Genomic DNA, 24,606 nt, shown 5'->3' on the forward strand with positions numbered 1-24,606 from the left:
ATATAAATATAAATATAAATGTTAAACTTATTTTCTTAATTTTTTTGGAAGATCAAAACTTTGCAAAAGTGTAATATCAATGGTTTAAAGATTATAAGCAACTCATACTACCTCTACGTAAAACTTTGACTACATATTGTACATGCACATAGAATCGTCCTACCATTAAATATAAGATTATCTATAATCTATAATGTTACCATCTATGTCCTAACATTAAATATAAGATTTTCTATAATGTTACTTCCTAACATTGACCAGTTGAAAGGAACAAGATTGAGGGGTGCGCGATTCGCTGCTAACAATTGTATGTGATTACGATGGTTATTGACTACACATCAAATGATAATTCTATGCGATTACGATAGTTATTTACCACACATCGTAATTACAGCGAAGTGCGGGTTTTTTATTCTCGTTCTCAACAATTAGTTTCTTTCAACAATAAAAGGTTTTGAAAATCAGCATTAGAATTTATAGTTTTTTGATAACGGATTAATTGTCATTTAGCAATATAATATTTGTGTAGTTTATTAAGCCGCTCAGTGATTATGTCTCTCGAGTAAACAATCAGAGACTACTAGTAAAGAATCGCATACTTATGCTCGTGCGTAGCTTGGTCACACATATAGGCCAGTCCAATACTCCAACATATCAAAAAAAACTACAACAAAACCGATAAACTCCAACTTCTTGGAAAAATATATACCACTAGTGCAGAGACCCGTGAAATCACGGAATTTTAAAGAGAAAATTATTGAATGATATGTTATATGTAAAGAATGTTATTTAACCATGATGTGGATGTTATATAATCAAACACGTAGATAAAATAGCATAATTAATCAGGTTCGACGAAATAGAAACAATAATGTTTAACCGAATACTCAAAACAACCAAAATAAAAAACTGCCATCCAAAAGAATAGTCTTAAAATACAAAACGTTAACAAACGAAAGGAAAACCATCTTAAGAATTCATTACTTCCCAAAATCATCACATCTTCTTTGTAGTAGCAAGGTTATTACTTCTCAGGTTCACCCATTTGGAACGTATATGAACTAAAGTTACATTTTAATGAATACACTTACATACAAAAACAGTTTGTTAAGGTGGAAATTTAAATCTTTATATATCAAAACTTTAATAAAAGGCATACATACCTGCAAACGCCAACTTCATGAATTAGTAATGATCTGAAATTTCTATAACTATTCAGTCTACTATTTAAAAACATGTGTTGCACACTTATATTTATAGAAAAACTAAGCCTTTATAAATTATTCACTAAAAGAAGTAAACATAACATTGTATCTGTGTCAGTTGATGCTTGGCCTATAACCACCTTTAGACATAACATTGCACCTACTAAACATAGAAAACAAATGACATAAAAAACTATTGACTAAATCACAGAGTAAATGACTACATGTATATAGAATTCATTTGGCCATAAACATCATTCATAGAAGCATATGCCAAATCAACAAAATTCATATGAAATTCATAAAAAGTGATGGTTAGATTCTGCTATACAATACGTTTCACACACCATTTACCAAATCAACACAATTCATATAATCACTCATGTCTATAATGTAGAAAGGTGTCTTTCATTTGGTACATAGTCGCTTATAATAGAGACCATTATACTTTATCATATGAAGTAATCTCATCACTAAAACTCATAGTCTGTCATTATTATTATCAAATGCTATATGCTATTTTTCAATACCAACACAGTGACCCAACTAATACAGGTGGTGAAATGGGTATATAGGGAAGTTTACCATTTTAGAAAGTTATATCCATCCTTCTTCTAACAGTAACAAATCTCATGTCAACAAAAAAAACCCCATCAAATTATCTATAGTGAATCACAACTAATTGAGTGCATCAATCTATACTAACTTGAGTGTTCAATACTTCTAATTCAATACTATATCTTACACTATCATCATCACAATTCAGTAATAAACTCAAATCCTCATCATCCTCCTCCTCCTCCTCCTCCTCCTCCTCCTCATCATCATCATCATCATCATCATCATCATCATCATCATCATCATCATCATCATCATATTCACATAATCACGGCTCACTATTTCAATTTTATCATATTAAGCGTACCAAATCGAAAGTAAATTCAATGACCCAAACCCTAACCGGTTTTAAAACGAAAAGGCTTAACGGTTAATACCTTTCGAGCCATTTTTTTGATCCAAGATTATCACAAATATGAACTTGTTAAAAATAAATTAATAAATAAGGTGCAAGTAAAAAAAAAAAAAAAAAAAAAAAAAAAAAAAAAAAAAAAAGAGAGAGAGAGAGAGATGAATAAAGGTACCTTAAAGTTACTATAATTAGTTTTGGATCATCGTCATCATCATCTCTACAACAATAACCTTATTTGGTGATGCTTTTGTATACGGAAGTAAGCACATCCTTAACTCCCTCCAAACATGTGTTCAAATTTCAGTTAGTATTAACAACTAACAATAACAAAATAGAAGGCATATCATTATTTCTGTCATTAATCATTGCATGACTTGTCACCTACAATGTATTTAAATTTATAAAATCTAGAAATAGAACGTGATTATAGATTGTCTAACTAAAAATAATAATTTACAAACGTAGTTTGGAGTCTAGGATCAATACATACCTTAATATTTCTAAAAAATCTTGTAGGATCTAGTCCAAAAGATTTCAAGACCTGCACGCAAACATAAGAACCCACTTTACAGTGCTTTTGTTGTACGCATTAGAATCACATTTTATTTGCAACATAAGATTAAAATGTCCTTCCATTGTTGTATATCAAATTTTCTAGTGCCACACTCAAAAAGATGAGAACCATAGCTCCAAATATCAGTGGGTTAGGAAAAAATTTCCTTCCAAATAAAATCTATGTAAACATACAATTATGTAACTGAGTCTCATGACTTGCGGCATAAACATACAATCTATGTAAATTGTACTAAGGAGTTACTTATTATGAGATGTACAATAAAACTGAAAAGTCAACCAACAAATAACATGTATAATAATTCCATCAAATTGAAAATGATATCAAACGCTTGCCTGCTGAATAAAGCCCCAACTTCATGGGTATATGCAAAACCATAGATTTACTTGGTTATACCTTCAACAAATTATAATCACGCATTAACAATGTACAATTGATTTACATAAAATCATCATATGAAGCCGTTTTTATCCTCAGTTTCATTTAAGCATTTAATCAAACACATGGAGATCATAAAACAAAACATACACCTTTTTCTAAGTCAATAGTTCACAAAAATTTCAACCATAAAGTCAAAAAGAGAATAGAAAGAAATAAAGGATTGCAAGATTAGTAGTAGTAATTTCTACCTCCTCTGACCGGTTGCATTCGTTTTCCGTTCCAGCCACCTCCTCTGGTTCATTTTTCCAGCCACCACCACTGATTCGTACAACGTCGAGCAGTAAACCTAAAAGGATGAGAGTTAGATGATGAAGAAGCTTAGGGATGACTGTAAATTTAAAAGGATTTATTGAAATTGAAAGATTTCAACAATTAGGTTCTTTAGGGTTTTTTTGAATTTGAAAACTCTGAGAAAAATTTAAGAGCCAGGAGAGGGTTTTCGTCAGTCACGCGTGGGAGGTATTGTGCAGGTCGAAGAAATAAAGCCTGTGGATAGGGTATGCGTGTGCAGTAATTTTTTTTTTAATAAAGCTTTTGTTTTTTATTACATGGTTTTTTTTAAAATACCTTTTTTTTATTATTATTAAATAGTTAAAAAGTTTTTTTTAATTGATGATGTAAGCAAGGCAGTTTAGTTTGGTGCCATGTGTCCCATATTATTTTTTAACCTAAGGTAAAAATTATAAAATGATGTCATGTATGTGGCATTTTCATATCATGTAATAGATATCATATACTCGTATATCGTAAGATAAGAACACAAAAGACCCGAAAGTTCAAATTTACATAACGTTTGAGTTTCACGTTTCCTTTCTAAACCGCAAGCACATAGCGTTTACCTAACCCTGTTGAAATGGTGGTTGAGCTATGACCTGTACCAAAACAATCATGCTCGCTTTCAGAGCGTTTAGTGAACCCTGCCAACCCATTTGTCTGTCTAATTGTATGCATTTGATCTCTTCTTCCAGTCAAGATTTTATGTGGGTATGACTACAAAAACACATTAACAGTCAATTAATTTTAAAAATATTCAACCATAATCATTTTTTATGTGTAATAATTGATTAATGGTCCTATAATCTCACCTGATGACCAACGTCCCATAGTATCTTATCTTGTGGCGTATTAAATACGTAATGAAGGGCCACGGTCAGCTCTACGTCACCAACACTCGAACCCAAATGACCACCAATTTTAGAAACGTTGAATATAACATCAGATCGAAGCTCATCAGCTAGTTGCTTTAATTCCTACACATAAAACAATAGTAAAAGAAACTGTTTATCATCTCATATCATTCTTCACTCAAATACAACTAATGTCAAATAAAAAACTCAAAAGGCCAATCTTTAACCGAAACATTATTCCATTTAAAATTGGTGTCTTTGCAGGGGTACAGAAACAAACTTGACTTTTTTTTATCAAACCAGAGATTTGAAGTTCAAAAGTAGCATACACATTTAATTATAAATCTTGGTTTTATCAAAGTTTAGTAGCACTGTAATATAATTAAAATATGTGAACGATTAATATTACATAATATCACTTAAATTGGTGTATTTGCAGGGGTACTGATCTTTATCCATAGAATTTATTAAAATATAGTAAAATGAACCTACTCTCTTAGTTTTGTTCAGGACAAACTCAACTGAAAGCTTCCAGTGTAGTATTCTTACAATAATGGACACACGTATAAGCCCTGCTTTTCACAAACTAAAAAACTGAAATTGTAAATACAAAACCCAATGTTAGCCACTATTAGTGTGATCACAATCAACAACGGGAAAAAGATGTTAAATACAAAGTAATGAAGCCCTAACTTTTCAAACCATCAATCACCGCAAACTAAAGGAACAATAGCATTTCAAACCGATAAAACCTTGACTTTCCAAATCGAAAAAACCTGTAGAAGACAACATCGAAGACAAAAATTGAATAAGAAAGGCATACTCATGCTTATAGGAACCACTTGCTTAGTATCGCTTATACAATTCAATCAGTTTCTCTCTTGCATGAGTGCTTCTCCCCAATACAAATTAAGTGCACATTAAAAAATGTTTAAACTATAAACAAACTAAAATAATATGTATGAAACGTCGATTCGCAACTTAAGAAAAACTAATCAAATAATTAAGTTTCGAACTAACATTCCATAGATCTTGTTGAAAAGCTTGAATCTAGATAAACATAAACAAAAAGCTTAAATTTTAATAAAAAAAAAAAGAAAAAAGAAAAAGAAAAGATCCTCTTTTTGTCTAGCTGCCGTATCAAGCATATCTAGAAAAGGATGGCTTGGTGTTGCAGGTATCTGGACATAGCTGTTAAGAGTTCTTATTTACTCATTTTTCTGCTTCGGTTGGTGTTCCTGTGTATCTGCATAGGCATATGTTGGTGAGACGGGTTTTTGATCATTTTTTAAGCACGTGGTCAAAATTACACGATAGGAGATTGACACCGTATGATGGAAGCTACATAAGAAGATGCATTTAAAAAATAATGTTTCATGACTTATTTACTCAAGTTTGTTAACGTCTGATCTACGCACCCACAATTTCACCACTTATCAATTTGGATCCGATCAATTACTTGTCAATACCTTTTCAATTAGGGCACAAAATTCTCAGATCTGAAGGTAACATAACGGATCTACTAGCGAGGGTTTGTAGTAAACGAGAAACCTCGCCATTTTCGCCGTCTGCTGCCTTGGAGCTGCCGGAAATCACTGCTGCCGGAAATCTCTCCTGCCGGAAACTCCTTGTCTTTACAAGGCTGTGTTTGGCTCTCTGATCCCTTTTCCTTAAGTCCATACTCTGTGATATTTCTGCTTTACTTTTTCGCTGTATTTGCGTATTCATATCCTTGAGGTTTTCAAAGTTGTGTTTATTAATTATATCCTTGACTATTATTATTATTATACTATTATATTAGTGATTATTAGTATTATTAATACTCTATTATTATTATTATTATTAATTATTATTATTATTATTATTATTATTATTATTATTATTATTATTATTATTGTTATTGTTATTGTTATTATTATATTATATTTTTATTTTTATATTATATTGCCACTTCTGCCTTTTCCCTTTTGTTTATTATATAGGGTAAGATAGACTCTAGTCGTAGTGATGGTCACGTGAGGTCATGTCCTTCGAGCTTAGGGGCGGCTAGGTCTAGAAGGGTTAGAGATTTTCGTGTTAGGATTAGAGTAGGTAGTTGGAATGTAGGAAGTTTGACGAGCAAATCCCGTGAACTTGTAGAGACGTTACTTAAGAGTAAAGTGGACATATTGTGTGTTCAAGAGACCAGATGGAAGGGTGAAGAGGCGGTTGACATTGGTGACTACAAGTTGTGGTTTTCGGGTTCCAGAGTAGCTAGAAACGGGGTAGGGATCTTTATAGGGCCCCGTCATAAGGATAATATTGTGGGTGTGGGTAGGTGTAGCGATAGGATTATGTCGGTTAGGTTAGTTATCCAGGAGGAGTCTTACATGGTTATTTGCGCTTACGCACCTCATGCTGGTTTAGGCGAAGAAGAAAAAAGTCGCTTTTGGGAATCGTTAGATGAAGTTGTGAGGAGTTGCCCCGCTGATCATCGATTACTTATTGGGGGAGACCTTAATGGACATATAGGAACGATTTCAGACGGATATGCGGGTGTCCATGGGGGCTTTGGGTACGGAGTTCGAAATGAAGAAGGACGCTCCATTCTCGAATTCGCTGTTGCCCACGATTTGGTTGTTGCAAACTCTTTCTTTAGGAAGACGGAAGCTCAGCTAGCAACCTTCCACAGTGGAGGTCATAGTACCCAGATTGATTATTTGCTGCTTCGCAAAGGGGACCTTAGGACCTGCAGAGACTGTAAAGCCCTGACTACCTGGACCTGTTCCACTCAACACAGACTTTTGGTCATGGACTTGGTTCCGCAGAGACGAGTTACTAGGAGAGGGAGACCCGCCCAACCTAGGATCCTTTGGAAGAATCTGAATGAAGAGAAAGCCGAAACTTTCAAAGCATCGGTTTTGGAAAGAGTAGAGGCAGTAATGGATACTGTTACTCATGGGGATGCAGATCATATGTGGAATAGTTTCGCATCAACTATTAGAGATGTCGCCAAGGAAACCTTAGGTGTGGCAGTAGGGACATCGAGAGGACACAAGTCTTGTAGAGAATCATGGTGGATTAGTGATGAGGTTCAAACCAAAGTCGCACTTAAGCAACTGAGGTTTAGGGAGCTCGTTACATGTCGGGACGGGACACGTGATGACAGAACTAGGGCAGAAGAAAGGTATAAAGAAGCTAAAAGAGAAGCTAAGAAGGCCGTTGCCCGTGCAAAAGATAAAGCGTATGAAGTTTTGTATAGGAAACTAGACTCCAAAGAAGGAGCAAATGATATTTACAGGATTGCTAAAGCTAGGGAGCGTAGGAGGAGGGATATAGATAACATCAAGTTCATCAAGGATGAAGCCGGTCAAACCATAGTAAAGGAAGACGAAATTAGGAAAAGATGGGAAGGGTATTTCCAATCTCTTTTCGTGGGTGAAGGACCCGGGCGCCAAGAGGACCCGCAGGACTTGGGAATAGGACATTTCCAGAACAACAATTTCTGTAGGAGAATCAGTCAGGAAGAAGTAAGATCGGCACTACGAAAGATGGGTAGAAACAAAGCTGTTGGACCAGACCAGATCCCAATAGAGGCGTGGCGGTGCCTAGGCGAGGATGGTGTCAGGTGGTTGACGTGTCTTTACAATAAGACGCTTAGAAGTTATAAAATGCCTACGGAATGGAGACTCAGCGAGATTATCCCCATTTACAAAAATAAAGGGGATGCCCAAATCTGTGGTAATTATAGAGGCATAAAATTACTTAGTCATACTATGAAGCTTTGGGAGAGAGTGATTGAGACTAGACTCCGACGCGAAACTACGGTTTCCGAAAACCAATTTGGTTTCATGCCAGGGCGCTCTTCGATGGAGGCAATTCATATTTTAAGAAGCGTTATGGAGAAGTATAGGGAGAAACAAAAGGGTCTAGAGATGGTCTTCTTAGACTTGGAAAAGGCCTATGATTGCGTACCGCGAAAGTTGATTTGGAAGACCCTTAACGTTAGGGGTATCCCAAGTAGATATATTAGAGCTATTATGGATATGTACGATGGGGCGAAGGCCTGCGTTCGGACGCCTGTGGGAAACACAGAGTATTTCCCGATAGAAGTAGGGTTGCACCAGGGATCGGCCCTTAGTCCTTTCCTTTTTGCTTTGATCCTCGACGAGCTGTATCGAGGAATACAAGAGAACATCCCTTGGTGTCTGATTTTTGCCGATGATATCGTGCTTGTATCGGAAACAAAGGATGAGCTTAATAGAAGGCTGGAACAATGGAGGGAAGCCTTAGAACAAAATGGGCTACGGATCAGTAGACAAAAGACGGAATATCTTAGTTGCGAATTCGGTAGGACTGATGATGAACTTAATGTTGGAGGGAACATCAGCATTGGGGACCAGATCTTGCACCCACAAGAGTCGTTTAGATATCTAGGCTCGGTCCTCCACAAATCAGGGAGGATAGATGAGGACGTGACTCATCGTATTAAGGTAGGTTGGTTGAAGTGGAGAGCAGCGAAAGGGGTCTTGTGCGACAAGAAGATACCACTCAAATTGAAAGGAAAATTCCTCAAGGTGGCAATCAGACCTGCCATGTTGTACGGATCAGAATGTTGGCCAATGACGAAGGCCCAAGAAAGAAGGATGGAGGTGGCAGAAATGAGGATGCTTAGGTGGACGTGTGGTAAAACCATGCTAGATATGATCCCAAATGGTGTGTTTAGGGAAAAACTTGGAGTCAGTAGCATCATCGACAAGCTAAGAGAAGAACGACTTCGTTGGTTTGGGCATGTGATGAGACGACCACGTATTGCCCCGGTTAGGAGAGTTGAGGCACTCACGGTAGATGGTGTAAGGAGAAGGGGTAGACCTACTCGTAGGTGGATGGATAGACTAAGACTCGACATGAGGGGGCTTTCGTTGACCGAGGACATGACTTCTGATAGGGATGCGTGGAGGGCTAGAATAAGAATAGTTGAGTAGGGCTACTTTTATTATTATTATTGTTATTGTTATTGTTATTGTTATTACTGTTATTACTGCTATTACTGTTATTATTCTTACTATTACAATTATTAGTATTGTTATTGTTATTATTATTATTTTTTGTATCACTATTATTAATTATTAGTGTATTAGTATTTGTATTACAAATATTTATTACTATTAATATTTATATGAACTATTATTATTACTATTATTTGTATTACTATTACTATCGTTTTTATTAGTTTTATGTACTGTTACTAATATTATTAAATGAATATGTTTTTGGTATCTTTGGTTTTGGATGTATGCATGCTTGCTTGGTTGTTTGTACGTATGCACGTAGGTTCTTGTATGTTTGTATGTATGTATGCATGCATGTAGGTTTTGTAATGAAGGTGTGATGCAGTTACACACGTTTTTGTATGTGAGTTTGTTTTTTATGTATGTATATTTGTAGGTAGGTATGTATGTATGCTTGTTTTTTTACTTGTCTGCAGGTGTGGTATATTCACTCATGTATGTATGTTTTTGTTTATGTAGGACTTGGTGTTTATGCTATGTATGTATGGTTGTATGTGTGGCTTTATGCATGTATGTATGTACGTAGGTATGTTTCATGCTTGTACGTAGGTATGTCTCATGTATATACGTAGGTATGTCTGGTGTGTATGTAGGTTTAGGTATGTGTGTATGTATGTACGTATGTATGCATGTATGTATGATCAAGTGATTCGCATCGCTCGGTGCATCTTGGGACCATTATGGCTGAGGACGACTTCCCTTGCTCTAGAGCTTGGTTGGTTCCTTTTAGTTGGGTGGTTTCGGTGGTGTCTACCGTAAAGGTGCATGAGTGGTTTTTGGTTTGCTAAGGGTGGTTGGCTCTTTGCTTGCGCAACAACTTCCACCCGGCATGCCCTCGAGTTGCTGTCCACAAGGTCTTTTGGCTCTATTTATTGAGGCAACGACAAGCGTCGTTTTAGTGGCGTCTTGACTGCCGCTCAGAGCCTAAATTGATTCTTAGGCATGCTTTAAACCCCATGAAAATCTGATTCTACCATTTTCATGGCGTCCCCCCTATATTTTATTATTATTATTACTATTATTTTTATTATTATTTTTTATTTATCTTTGTATGTTTTAATTTCTATTTTCTAGTTTTAAATTTAAAAAAAAAAAAAAAGTCCTTTTTTAGCCGGAGGTCCTCACGGAAGCAATCTCTCTACCCTGGAGTAGAGAGGGGGATGAATTTCCTTTACCGTGGGTGGAGAATTCCCTCGACTCGTGGTAACAGAAACGACTTCTCTTCTAGTTTAGGGTAGAGGAAGGATTGTCTACACCTTACCTCCCCCATACCTCGCAGGCGCGGGATTGGGTATTGTTGTTGTTGTTGTTGTTGTTATAAGCGTTGACTTGGGATAGAGATTGTTGAATTGACACGTACCTTATATTTACTTGATTTGAGGTTGATAGCAGTTTTATTCTTGTAAATCATGGGTCTGTTATTACTTGTTAGTGACCAGATGGTCGTACCAAAATAATGCATCACGGTGAATACAAACTCGTGTGCAATGACCAAGGTCACAATAAATAGAAAAAACACCTGGATACTTTGGCGAAAAAGATATGAGTAAATAGTATTCTTAATTTACACAACTTAAAGAAAACAACAAAGATCATAAAACACATACCATACTTTTCAAGTATCATAATGCCGCCAAAAGAAACAGGAGAACTTGCATGTTCAATCGAAGTAGGCACACATAAATACTTGGTCAGTGATAGCCTGCTAGGATCTCAATACATCTACACCCAAAATTACAACAATTAGATCATAGACTCAAGAACAAATCACGAAAACCAAAACATGAACGCAAAAAAGGGATTCGCAAAAGAAATAACATAAAGTACATACCATGTTCGTGGACAATTGCAGTATGATGAGCAACATAAGTAGCAACGCTTTGCTAAGTCTATTGAACTACATTTAAAAACACTAAAACTGAATTATAAAGTTCATCATAAATAAACTAATATTTGCTGTAAATAACTAAAACAACACTAAGGTATTACCAACAAAAATTACATAAATTACATAAAGCACGTACCATGTTCTGAATAACCGATCATTTAATATTTAATTTTAATTTTAACATTATAACAAAACATAAAGTGATAAATCTAAGATCCAACCTATTAACATTACAAAACCTGTAAACAGTATTATTGATTTCTTCTTGAATATATCACCTTTCCTGGAAGTTTTGCCCTGTAACAAAACCAATATACTAAATCAAACTCCAAATAATAATTTATTAAAAAATCAACAAAAGCATTAATATATGATTTGTGATATCTCCTTCTCTCTCAGTAATGCTTCCAATTATAAATGTCTGCAGCAATTTATAAATTAAAATAACGATTAGAAAATCATGAACAATAGAATCAAGTGAACTACAAATACACATCAGTACAATACAGAAAAATCGATTTAAAAAGAAAAAATAAATTACAAGAAACATAGATTTAATAAAATGAAAGCTTTACTCGGTAGATCGATGGTCGAGTCGATGCACATCAACCTTCAACACAACAACAACAACACCAGCACCGCCGGCGGCGGCGGCGGCGGCGGCGGCAACAACAACAACAACAACAACAAAACTGCCATTATAATTCCAACTATAAAAATAAGAAAAACTCAAATACAAACATAAGCAAACTGAAATTGAAAGATAAAGAAATTGAAATTGAAATCTTAACAAACCCAGCAAGCTTTTTTGATTGGCGACAGCGGGAGAACATAATGGACTTAGTTTTTCATCATCAATTCGAACATCGCTTTTCATCATCAATTTGAGAGTTTGCTTATGTTTATTAGCCAGCTGAAGAGAAGATTACAGCATCGTTGTAATTTAGTTTGCCTTAAACAGTTAAGAAAGACAGAGTAAAGAACCTGAAATGGGAATATTTGCCATGTGGGTATGAATCGCAATCAATACTTGCAAAAACACAAAATATACGCAAATTAAAACTAAAAATAAAACTTTTTATTGTATAACGAAGCTATGAAAAATGTTGTTGATTTGAAAAGGATTAAGATGAAAAAAGTACCAAAAAATGTGAGAGTTTGGTGGAATCATGGAGAAGGGGAATTGCAAAGATGAAGAAAAATAATATTTTTAATTTTCTTCTATTTTGTGGATTTTGTAGAGCGTGTAAAGATGATGATGATCTTTGATTTGACTACGATTCTAAATTTTCTCCGCTAGATTTCAGTTGTGATCTACGAGCACATTGTTTGGTGCCCTATTTTTGACTAATCGGATCTATCTACATCGGATACGAAAGAAAAAGATGATAAAAGGTTATGTATTATTAATTAATTAATTAATTAACCCTTACATACTAAAACTCATGTCCGGGTGTGTCACACTACAATCGGCCCCTCAACATCCACTTACTTTATACGCCCCCTCGAATGGAGAAAGGAGGTGGGGTAGAAGTTATGGGAGAAGGCACGGGAGAAGAGGAGAAATGCAGGCGCTGTCGGATGGGGGCCGAGTTTTCTGTATAGTTGTTGGACCGAGTTTTCTGTAGGTTCATTCGAGTAAAATAGCTCTTTTAAAAAGTTTTTTTTTTAAAAACCAGTCCACACAAGACAAAAAAATAAAAAAATATATAAAACCTATTATAAAGCAATTTAAAAAAAAAACAAAGGGACAAAAATGATGAATAGTTAAAATTGGACTAGTGAGAAGCAAGCATATAGGCTTACAAATTTTAAAAACCAGTCCACACAAGACAAAAAAATAAAAAAATATGTAAAACCTATTATAAAGCAATTTAAAAAAAAACCAAAGGGACAAAAATGATGAATAGTTAAAATTGGACTAGTGAGAAGCAAGCATATAGGCTTACAAATAGAGGATATAAAATGTGTAGTGATAGGAGGTTACAAGTTCAATGACTAGCGGAACTTATTATTGAAACTAGAATTATTATTGGTCAAAATTTGGTGACATCACTTATATACCTATAAGGATTGTTGCACCAACAAACAAAAAGATTACTGTTAAGTATTAGTGATGCCAATTTTATGTTACAGTATGCTTTGCAATGACGATAAATATGTTGGACTATTTTTACAAAAACTAGTTTTCTGACACGAGCAACTTTACGTTGTTGTTTCTAGCATAAAAAGCAGAAAGGGCCTTAAAGCTATTATATTGGATGAGAAGGGCAACAACTCGGATACTACAAAGAATGTTGTATGTAAGGAGGTCTTACAGCGTGTTTGATCGTTTTGAACTTATTTAAAATGTAATATATATATATATATATATATATATATATATATATATATATATATATATATATATATATATATATATATATATATATATATATATATATATATATATATATTGCAAGTAACTAAAAGGGTAAGAACAGTTACTTGATACGTTTTTAACACTTTTTCGATTGATCACCAAATTTGATTTAACTTTGATCAACCAATTCAACTCCAACTTGATGTGTGTAGTGTATATGTTCAAAGTGATAAATGAAGTAATGCAAAGAACATAGACACAAGGATTTATAGTGGTTCGGGTGGATGTTAACTAATCCACCTTAATCCACTCCCCGATTACACTAATCGGGATTTGTTGCTTCACTAAGCACTTTTCTCCAAACCCGGTGGATATCCGAGTTACAAGTCTTCAACTTCTTTGGTAGACAACAAACCTAATCTTTCTATCTCTTTGAAAGATCAACTCTAACCTAGATCAACTTGGCTTCACATTGGACAAGTATTAATTTCCAAATAAGATTAATCAACTTCCTAAGTCCCTTTAAGAAAGTAGATCACTAAGCTAGCTCATGCTTCTACTAATTGAAGTTACAAGACTTATACACTTTGCAATGATGATCATAAGACAATACTAGGACATACATTACATTAAGTAAACTCACAAGATAAATGATTTTGATTAGTAAATTTACAACAACCCAATTCTATATCTCTAAGATCATAGAATCTTCTCTTGCTTGATCACATTTGAGTAGTAATTGATGCATTTGTGATCACTGAAAATAAGCCTTTGAAATATGCAAGAGGATCAGCTTCAAATGCTCTTAAATGTTTGCCTTTTATAGTGGGATTCAAAAAGTAACCGTTGACACACGGTTGCCTGCACGGTCGACCGTGGTGCGACCGTGCGTGCTCCAGTCCAAATTTGGTATCCGTTGTATAGCCGTTTGACTCAAATTTGAACACCACTTTTTGACACCTTTACTCCTTCTAGCACCTGCAAAAGAAACCAAACATCCTATACAAGTACTATATGCATTAAGTGTGTGAGATTTGGTCTTAATGCATGAAAGTGACTAATCATTCCAAAAGTGGCAAACCCAACATTCTTGGAGAAGTGTCTTGATTGACATTTTAGGTAATCTCAGTTTGGTCAAGACTTAATTAGCCACTTTAATGCCCTTGGTTCAATTCTAAAGACTAGTCACTATGTCATTAACTTTCTAGTTTCAATTAATCACAAGTCATGTTCTTTTTAAGTTTAGTTGGAGATTAATTGAATAATGTCTCTATAAGATAATCATGAAGTATGTAGAGACATCAAAGTTAAGTCATAAACAATCACCCTTAGTTACTTAGACTAGATCAAATAGACAATTGACTATACTTTTATTGTGAACCATTTTACACTTAATCTATTGGAGTAGGAAAGTTACTTGAATCCTAACTAGTGAGCACATGGCAAACATATTAATCAAGTTGACAAGTTTATGAGTATTAAGCATATTGGCAAGTAGCAAGTAATACTCACATAGCAAGAGATAGTTATTCTAGGATCAAACATATAGATACTTGCACAACTTATAATTCAAACTCTTAACAAGTTTAATTGCAATATAACACATTGCTTGATTAATGTGTAAGCACACATTAATGTCTAACACATGCACAAGGGAAAAGCAATCTCTAGTGTCACGACCCGGAAAATTTCGACTAATTTTGAACCAAACTCTCGATACGATTTATTATTTTTGACACGATAAGAAAAGTCTGTTAGGTTGAGTCTCAAAATTTTGAACTGTTTCATATATCCATTTGACCTTTGACTATTCCCGACGATTCACGAACTATTATTCGTAAATATAAATATAAATATATACATATATATAAATATATATGTGCGCGTGTGTGTGCGCATATGATTACTTGAAATATATTAAAGAACGATTATATGATTTAATTGTGATGTAAAATAATTTATGATATCATAAAACATAGTATATATATATATAAAAAGGAAATGCAATTATATATATAGAAATAAACTTTCTAAAAAAAATGTATGACATATAACTACGGGCATTTAACACGGATCAAATAAGATCAAGTTGGTTATTGTTTTATATGTATGATTATTAAATTGCTTTTACTAAAATGTGTTTTCTTCTAATATCTTAATATATATGTATATAATATATATAACATACATGAGTGTCCATATATTACTCACTTCCGTTCATCTTTATGTGTGGAACACAATTAAACACATACATATATAAACCCCACTCCTTTCTTTATTCATTTGTCATGAATCTATCACCTTTATCTTTTAACCAACAAACAAATCCCGATTACTGTTTTTAACTTTTGACTACACAACCTCACAAGTGTCCTTTTCCTTTTGATTAAAGAATCATTTTACATATTCTTTACTTCTTTCTTGTGTAATAACCGAACCCCACTAACATCATGTATGAATTATATGTATACATGGACATATGTGGCATTCATTCCACCATCTATCAAATATCTATCTATTTCTTCTATAAAACCAACCATGAGAACCACAAACCATTAACATAGTTTACAACTAGCTACAAATTTGCTTCTGCTTCCGCCTTACACCTTGAACCACCATCCTCCATTCAAGCATCGTGAAACCCGCCACTTTCACCTTCTTCACCATAATAACTATGAACACTCATTTCCTATCTATGATTTGATTTAACAAGCAAAGATAATGGACAAGGTGATGATATTAAACATTGAAGAAGTGTTGTTGCTGTCATTTGGTATACTTTTGTTCCTGTTCGAGAATCACCACAAACTGCAAATCACCACCACCGATCACCCATCCTCACCTTTCTTCGAACCATCTCTCTATCTCTTCTCTCTCTCTTCATTATCTATGCCATGAAACACCCTCAAATACCATCGTAAACCTCCAATAGATTATCACTTCATCACCATGGTTATTCATTCGAACCACCTCCTACAAAAACTGCAAGCTAATCGTTATTGTTGCTACTATTCGTTTTTCTGTTCATCTATAAAAATCACTGCCATCTGTTCATCTATAAAATACCATTCGAACCCTCCAAGAATCACTGCCATCTGTTACGTCTGTGTTTTGTTTTTTTGTGTAATCAACATCAACTGGAACTCGCTACAACTTCGGTTAATTTTCCTGTTTCTTCCGTCAAACCTCACCACCATCGAAACACAGTAACAATCAACTAAAAGACCATACAATCATCGCCGCTACTACAATTAGTTATTCTGTTTACTGTTTCTATAAACCGACGCAATCCATCATCAATTATATTTGTGGCTGTTCGTTTAAACCATCCCACAAACGTAATCTGCTGCAACCCGTGTTCCGTTTTCCCATTCGCTATTGCCGATACTTTCTTTTCTTTGCTTCTATAACATTAACAAGATGGATAAGGAAGAACACGATGAACAGTGCTGGGTTCCGTTTTATGGCTGAACGATGAGTGATGATTGATGATGATGGAATTATGATCATGATTAAACAAAAAATAATGGGGATCGAGCTGTTTATTCTCTTCCTGCATGAAATGTCCCGTTCTTATTGATTAAAAACGTTCCATATTAATTGATTTCGTTGCGAGGTTTTGACCTCTATATGAGACGTTTTTCAAAGACTGCATTCATTTTAAAATAAACCATAACCTTTATTTCATCAATAAAGGTTTAAAAAGCTTTACGTAGATTATCAAATAATGATAATCTAAAATATCCTGTTTACACACGACCATTACATAATGGTTTACAATACAAATATGTTACAACAAAATAAGTTTCTTGAATGCAGTTTTTACACAATATCATACAAGCATGGACTCCAAATCTCGTCCTTATTTAAGTATGCGACAGCGGAAGCTCTTAATAATCACCTGAGAATAAACATGCTTAAAACGTCAACAAAAATGTTGGTGAGTTATAGGTTTAACCTATATATATCAAATCATAATAATAGACCACAAGATTTCATATTTCAATACACATCCCATACATAGAGATAAAAATCATTCATATGGTGAACACCTGGTAACCGACATTAACAAGATGCATATATAAGAATATCCCCATCATTCCGGGACACCCTTCGGATATGATATAAATTTTGAAGTACTAAAGCATCCGGTACTTTGGATGGGGTTTGTTAGGCCCAATAGATCTATCTTTAGGATTCGCGTCAATTAGGGTGTCTGTTCCCTAATTCATAGATTACCAGACTTAATAAAAAGGGGCATATTCGATTTCGATAATTCAACCATAGAATGTAGTTTCACGTACTTGTGTCTATTTTGTAAATCATTTATAAAACCTGCATGTATTCTCATCCCAAAAATATTAGATTTTAAAAGTGGGACTATAACTCACTTTCACAGATTTTTACTTCGTCGGGAAGTAAGACTTGGCCACTGGTTGATTCACGAACCTATAACAATATATACATGTGATGGATTTCAATACATAAACAAAGTCACAAACCCATTTTGTTACATATAAATTCGTGTGTATATGTATATATAAAGCGGAAGCAATTTCAAGTTTATGCATGTAAAGTTTAACCCTTTTAAATTTGAAATCCATTAAAGATCTAGTCTTGAAAATACACTTAAATGTAAATAGAGCTAGTTAGATGTTTATACCTACTCCAAAATGGAGGTGAAGAACTAGGATGAAGAAGATGATGTAGATGAAGAAAACTTCTAACTTGAAGCCTCAAATCTTTGATACCCACAAGCAATAATCAACACCCAAGACTTGGTTAGGATTTTAGACACTTAATTACTTGCAAAAATCAACCAAGAATCCCTTGAAGAAGCTCCAAAATTTTGGCCAAAAAGGGGAGGAGAAAGGAGAGGAAATTGCAAGTATTATTTTCAAAATGCTAGAGTCAAAGAGTGTGTTAAAAGTTGCACCAATGCATGTGTATTAGTCATAATTATATGGAGTAATCAAGGAAGGGTGGTTGGCACCTAGGAGCCTTCAAAAAAAAATGGCCCCCCACCCCTTCCATTTATTTTATATTTTATTACATATTTATAAAACATACATGCATTTAGTTGTAAGTATTTTATTTTATAAGCCTTTTATAAAATAAAATGCAACACACATATGTTACATACACTTTATATTATTTATAACCTATATAAATAATATACAACATGTAGTAACTTATAATTATCCAAATAATTATATCTAGCATTTATTTTAGAAAACCAATTTCTAAAATTCAAGTGTCGTGTATTTGCTTTAATGATCCGATTGTCAAAACAAATACATAAAGTGTTGATAGCTTGTTATTGGGTATGACCCGACTTGGATCACAACATGTAAGCCACATTAATTTATTATGTCTCTCGGGCACAAGAAAATCCTTCAATCTCCCACTTGCACGAGAAACATAAGGAATTAATGCAAGTGACAGATACCACCTAACGACCGTCCATCACCCCCAACATGTTATGACTTAGTGCCATTCAATAACATCATCCCTTTCGAGTTTCCATTTCGAATATGATTTAGGTGAATCTTTCAATATATCCTTTTGCCCTAGATGTCATGTTAAATCCAAGAGACATAGAATGATCACTCTCTTATAGATTTAACTTTGTCAGGCCTTAGACATCTGACTCTCAACGAATAAGAGGGACAAATTCCATCTTGACTACATACGTCCTAGACATTACACTTCGTACCATACCTGAAACCTCCCTTATGTACTACCATGTTTCAGAATAGCGAAGGAAAGAATCAAGGCACAATATTCGGTGAATATCTGAACCCAATATGTGTCTCAGGTCAGAGGATATAATGATATTCTCCTTTACTCAAGATTACATGTGATCAACCACAAAGGTTCCATATAGTAATCTTGAGAGCGGGTCTTCCAATATTTGTGTCCCACAAATATCTATGAACCTTGGTTGCAACCTTGCCCTACATTCACCATTTGAATGTTAACCAATCCAAGTTCATAATAGTCTAGACCTCACACTTGTTCCCACAAATGTGATCAACTACGGAATTTAGAATAATAATTTATTCATGGATAAAATATGCTAAATTGGAACATGACTCATAATTTAAATTAATACCATAATTATATTAATGAGTTTGAACTAATTCGTTCCGTTACAATACATAAAGTAGATCAATTCCAATCACTAGAATGTCGAAGCCCTAATGCACAAACATGTCCCTCATGTTTTGGCCCATGTAAAAGCTTCGTGAGTGGATCCGCAACATTTTGATCTGTGTGAACTTTGTGAATACATATCTTTCCCTTTTCAACCTCATCCCTAATGTAGTTGAATCTCCGCTCAATGTGACGAGTCTTTTGATGAGCACGAGGTTCCTTGATTTGAGCAATCGCACCCTCGTTGTCACAAAAGATCTCAAGAGGGTCCTGAATGGAAGGGACCACTCCTAAGTCGTCGATGAATTTCTTCATCCATGCAGCTTCCTGAGCTGCCAATGAGGCGGCAATGTACTCCGACTCTGTAGTGGATAACGCAACAACTTCCTGTTTCGCACTCTTCCAAGAGACCGCACCACCATTTAACATGAATACATAACCGGATTGTGACCGAGAGTCATCTCGATCAGTTTGGAAACTCGCGTCCACGTAACCTTTTACAACGAGTTCCTCCTCACCAGACCCATATATTAGAAACATATCCTTAGTCCTTCTAAGGTATTTCAATATACATTTAACCGCAGTCCAATGACTATTTCCTGGGTTATTCTGGTATCTACTTGTCAAGCTTAGAGCGCATGACACATCCGGTCTAGTACATATCATTGCATACATGATAGACCCAATAGCAGATGCGTATGGGACTTTCTTCATTCTCTCTTGTTCATCTTTCGTGGTAGGACACTGAGATGAACTGAGAACGGTTCCTCTTTGAATAGGTACCAAACCTTTCTTAGAGTTTTCCATCTTGAACCTTTTCAAGACCTTATCAATGTATGTACTTTGACTTAAGCCTATCAATCTCTTGGATCTATTCCTATAGATTCCAATCCCCAATATATATTGTGCTTCTCCAAGATCCTTAATGGAGAAGCAACTTTTTAACCAAGTTTTGACCTCTTGCATTGTGGTTATATCATTCCCAAATAATAATACGTCATCCACATATAGCACAAGGAACATTATGGAGCTCCCACTAGCCTTCTTGTATACACAAGCTTCATCACCATTTTTAATAAAGCCAAATTTCTTTGCCTCTTCATTAAAACGATGATTCCACATTCTCGATGCTTGTTTCAACCCATAGATTGATTTCTTTAACTTGCATACTTTTTTAGGATTTTTCGGATCGACAAAACCTTCGGGCTGTGCCATATAGACATCTTCCTCAAGATATCCATTTAGGAAAGCGGTTTTGACATCCATTTGCCAAATTTCGTAATCATAATGAGCAGCGATGGCAAATAATATCCTAATAGACTTTAGCATTGCCACAGGCGAGAAGGTCTCATCATAGTCAACCCCTTGAGTTTGAGTGAAACCCTTTGCTACAAGTCTAGCTTTGTATGTATCCAAGTTTCCATGTATGTCGGTTTTCATCTTGAAAATCCACTTGCAATCAACTAGCTTAGAGCTAGGAGGTTGCTCAACAAGTTCCCAAACTTGGTTTTCATACATGGATTGCATCTCGGCGTTCATGGCTTCCTGCCATTTATCTTTATCTATCCTTGATAAAGCATCTTTGTAGTTTGTCGGTTCATCCAAATCAACCGTATAGCAACCATCCACGAGAAACCCATATCTCTCGGGAGGATTACTAATCCTACTAGATCTTCGAACGTCTTGTGTACCTTGATCATCCACTTGATCATTTTCAGCATCCTCATGTTGAGTGCTAGTGTCAACCAATTGTGTATCATCGGCTTGATCTTGTACCTCTACAAGATCTATTTTTCTTTCACCATCACCTTCCATAAGGAACTTGGTTTCAAGGAATTCCGCTTTCCGAGCTACAAATACCGTTTGCTCGGATGGATCATAGAAGTAATATCCCATGTCATCTTTGGGATATCCTATGAAGATACACTTTGTGGATCGAGCATGTAGCTTATTTGCTACATAACGCTTAGGATAAGCTTCACATCCCCATACTTTCAAGTATGAAAGAGAAGGAGGTTTTCCAAACCACATCTCATGAGGAGTTCGTTCCACTTTCTTGGTTGGGGCCATATTTAAAATACGAGCCGCGGAGCTTAGACAATAACCCCAAAATGATAGAGGTAACGAGCTTCTAGCCATCATAGATCGAACCATATCCATTAGGGTTCGGTTCCTCCTTTCGGATACTCCATTAAGTTGGGGTGTTCCGGGTGGAGTAAGTTGTGAGATGATCCCACAACTCCTAAGATGATCTTGGAATGCATCGCTTAGGTATTCACCTCCTCTATCGGTACGAAGTACCTTGATTGTCCTATTGAGTTGATTTTGTACTTCGTTTTGATATTCTTTGAATGCTTTAAACGTTTCGTCCTTGTGTCTTAGTAAATAGACATATCCGAAACGACTAAAGTCATCAATGAAAGTAACAAAGTATCTTTCACCATTCCTAGTTATGGGTTTAAAGGGTCCACATACATCCGAATGTATTAAACCCAATAAATCTTTAGCCCTTTCATGAGTGCCTTTGAAAGGTGCTTTAGTCATCTTGCCTTGTAAACAAGATTCACATACATCAAACGAATCCATTTCATTTGATTTCAAAAGTCCATTCCTTTGAAGTGTATGCATTCGGTTCTTGTTTATATGTCCAAGGCGACAATGCCATAAATAGGAATCACTCAAATCCCTTTTGAGTTTCTTGGTGCTAGTATGGTATATTGAGCTATTAGATGATGCATCATCATGAACCAATTCATAAATTCCATTTGAAGGCGTAGCCTTGAAATAGAATATATCATCTTTAGAAAAATGGATATCATTATCAATAAAATTAACATTGAAACCACATTGTCTTAAGCGAGAAATAGAAATAATGTTTCGACATAAATCCGGTGCATACAAAACATTTTCTAAAATAAGCTCCAATCCACTTGGAAGCTTCAAAACAAATTCTCCTTGAGCTTTAACATGCACCTTTGCACCATTGCCCATATAGAGACTTGATGTTCCCGCTTTATGATCACTTCTTTTGAACCCCTGCAAAGAATTGCAAATATGAGTTCCACATCCCGTGTCTAATACCCATGTATTAGAAGAAGTAATACTAAGCTCTATATATACCATATATATATTACCTGAGGTTTGCCCTGCATCCCTCTTGTCCTTCAACTCTTTAAGATAGACCGGACAGTTTCGTTTCCAATGACCCATCTCACCGCAACCGAAACATGGGTCTTCCTTGGGGTTTGCCTTCTCGGCTACCTTTTGCTTCTTTGCCTTGTTGATGGTTGGGGTAACCATCTTCCCCTTCCCTTTGCCTTGATGGGCGGGTCCTTTTCTCTTAGTCACCTTTGGCTTAGAGGTGTTACCTTTAGACCCACCTTGATCGATTGCTAACACGGGTAAAGTCCTTTTACCCATGCTAGTTTCCGCCGTCCTAAGCATACCATGAAGCTCACCTATGCTCTTATCCATCCCATTCATGTTGTAATTAATTACAAATTGATCAAACCTCTTTGATAGGGAGTTAAGGATAAGATCGGTGGCTAACTCATTAGATATGTTAAGGTTAAGACGGTTAGCACGATCGATAAGGCTCTTCATCTTAAGTACATAAGATGAAACCGATTGGGTATCGTCCATACGACAAGCATGAAGCGCCCGAACCGTTTCGAAACGCTCAACACGTGCTTGTTGGAGAAACATCTCCTTCAATTGTGTTATCATGTCGTATGCGCTATGATGCTCGAAATCCTTTTGGAGTTCGGGTATCATAGTCCCAAGCATTAAGCATGAGACTTGAAGGGAGTCGTGGCAATACTTATCGTAAGAGGCCATTGCCTCCACATCACTCTCATCCGGTTGGTCGGGAATGGGGTCCTCAAGCACATACATTTTATCCTCTTGTTTGAGGACAATCCGAAGATTGCGGAACCAATCCATAAAATTTGTATGGTTGAGTTTGTCTTTCTCGAGGAGAGACCGTAACGATAGGTTGTTAAAGTTAAGTGGTGCGTTGTTCATGTTGTTGTTGTTATTAGCGGCCATCTACAAAATTCAACAAAGTTCTTTTAAGTATCGATTTGGATTTAATAAACAATACCCTTTTAATTTGTTTTATTAAATATTAGAATCCAACGGTAAATCAAATTTCGGTTAGGTGACCTTTATCCCGTCATTTGATTTAGCTAGGTAGTCATAATGACAATTGCAATCCTTTTGCAACTTCTAAGTTATGGGATCATGCAATCCTTTTGCATGGCATATTAATCCCATCAACGCCTATTTGTTCCTCATGCTTCGGTGACCCTAAGTTCATGATTCCCAAATCAAGTCGTCCTACTTGTGTAGACATGTAGACTTAACATACAAGTGGTTAGGTGACCTTTATCCCACAAGCATGCAAAGTGTACTTTATTCATATTAGTTCACTCATGACGGTTAGGTGACCTTTATCCCATCATGAGATTCCTAATATGTCTAAGTGTTTCCACAAAAGGATGGCGTTTAACTTGTTTATCTTGTATTAGTAAAGGGATTTTAGGTTTTCTACATTCTAGTTTAGAAAACAAAGTGCTATACACCAACATGCATTTGGTGTGTAGTATGTTTATGAAAAACCCATTTTCATGTGCCTTTTAGTAACCAATTACTAGTTTTAACCATTTCATTACCTTTTTAAATAAACCATTTTATTCAAGTCTAATAACCAATTATTAGTGTCATTTTGTTATGTTTTATTATAACCATTTTATAATGTATTATGCAAGTGTAATCATGTGATGATCTTGTAGCAACCAAACATACAAACATACACAAACATGCATAGCAAA

The 24,606-nt window shown here is 35.3% G+C and overlaps 2 protein-coding genes across 11 annotated transcripts; one reads left to right on the plus strand and one right to left on the minus strand.

Moving 5' to 3' along the window:
• Window positions 1–884: 884 nt before the first annotated feature.
• Window positions 885–12,596, minus strand: LOC139897238 (uncharacterized). Of its 10 annotated transcripts, XM_071879925.1 has the most exons (16): window positions 12,399–12,596; window positions 12,241–12,285; window positions 12,052–12,169; window positions 11,832–11,866; window positions 11,496–11,677; window positions 11,200–11,265; window positions 10,976–11,090; window positions 10,729–10,894; window positions 5,011–5,563; window positions 4,810–4,911; window positions 4,276–4,440; window positions 4,030–4,180; window positions 3,379–3,476; window positions 2,666–2,716; window positions 2,348–2,556; window positions 885–1,163 (listed from the first exon to the last, which is right to left on the minus strand). In XM_071879925.1, exons 12-15 carry the CDS (start codon window positions 4,139–4,141, stop codon window positions 2,476–2,478), a joined length of 342 nt encoding a protein of 113 aa, XP_071736026.1. In that variant the 5' UTR covers window positions 4,142–4,180; window positions 4,276–4,440; window positions 4,810–4,911; window positions 5,011–5,563; window positions 10,729–10,894; window positions 10,976–11,090; window positions 11,200–11,265; window positions 11,496–11,677; window positions 11,832–11,866; window positions 12,052–12,169; window positions 12,241–12,285; window positions 12,399–12,596; the 3' UTR covers window positions 885–1,163; window positions 2,348–2,475. The 10 variants fall into 10 exon arrangements, with proteins under 10 accessions (XP_071736026.1, XP_071736027.1, XP_071736024.1 ...); XM_071879926.1 differs by lacking the exon at window positions 12,241–12,285 and having other exon boundaries at window positions 10,981–11,090; window positions 12,052–12,240; XM_071879923.1 differs by lacking the exon at window positions 12,241–12,285 and having other exon boundaries at window positions 10,729–10,887; window positions 12,052–12,240.
• LOC139900838 (uncharacterized) lies at window positions 5,478–9,748 on the plus strand. Its single transcript, XM_071883591.1, has 4 exons — window positions 5,478–5,494; window positions 5,815–5,947; window positions 6,300–7,483; window positions 9,745–9,748. The coding sequence occupies exons 1-4, from the start codon at window positions 5,478–5,480 to the stop codon at window positions 9,746–9,748; spliced, it is 1,338 nt and encodes a 445-aa protein (XP_071739692.1).
• Window positions 12,597–24,606: the final 12,010 nt, after the last annotated feature.

This window comes from Rutidosis leptorrhynchoides, chromosome 3 (genome assembly GCF_046630445.1).
Source record: "Rutidosis leptorrhynchoides isolate AG116_Rl617_1_P2 chromosome 3, CSIRO_AGI_Rlap_v1, whole genome shotgun sequence".
Classification (NCBI taxonomy): Eukaryota; Viridiplantae; Streptophyta; class Magnoliopsida; order Asterales; family Asteraceae; genus Rutidosis; species Rutidosis leptorrhynchoides.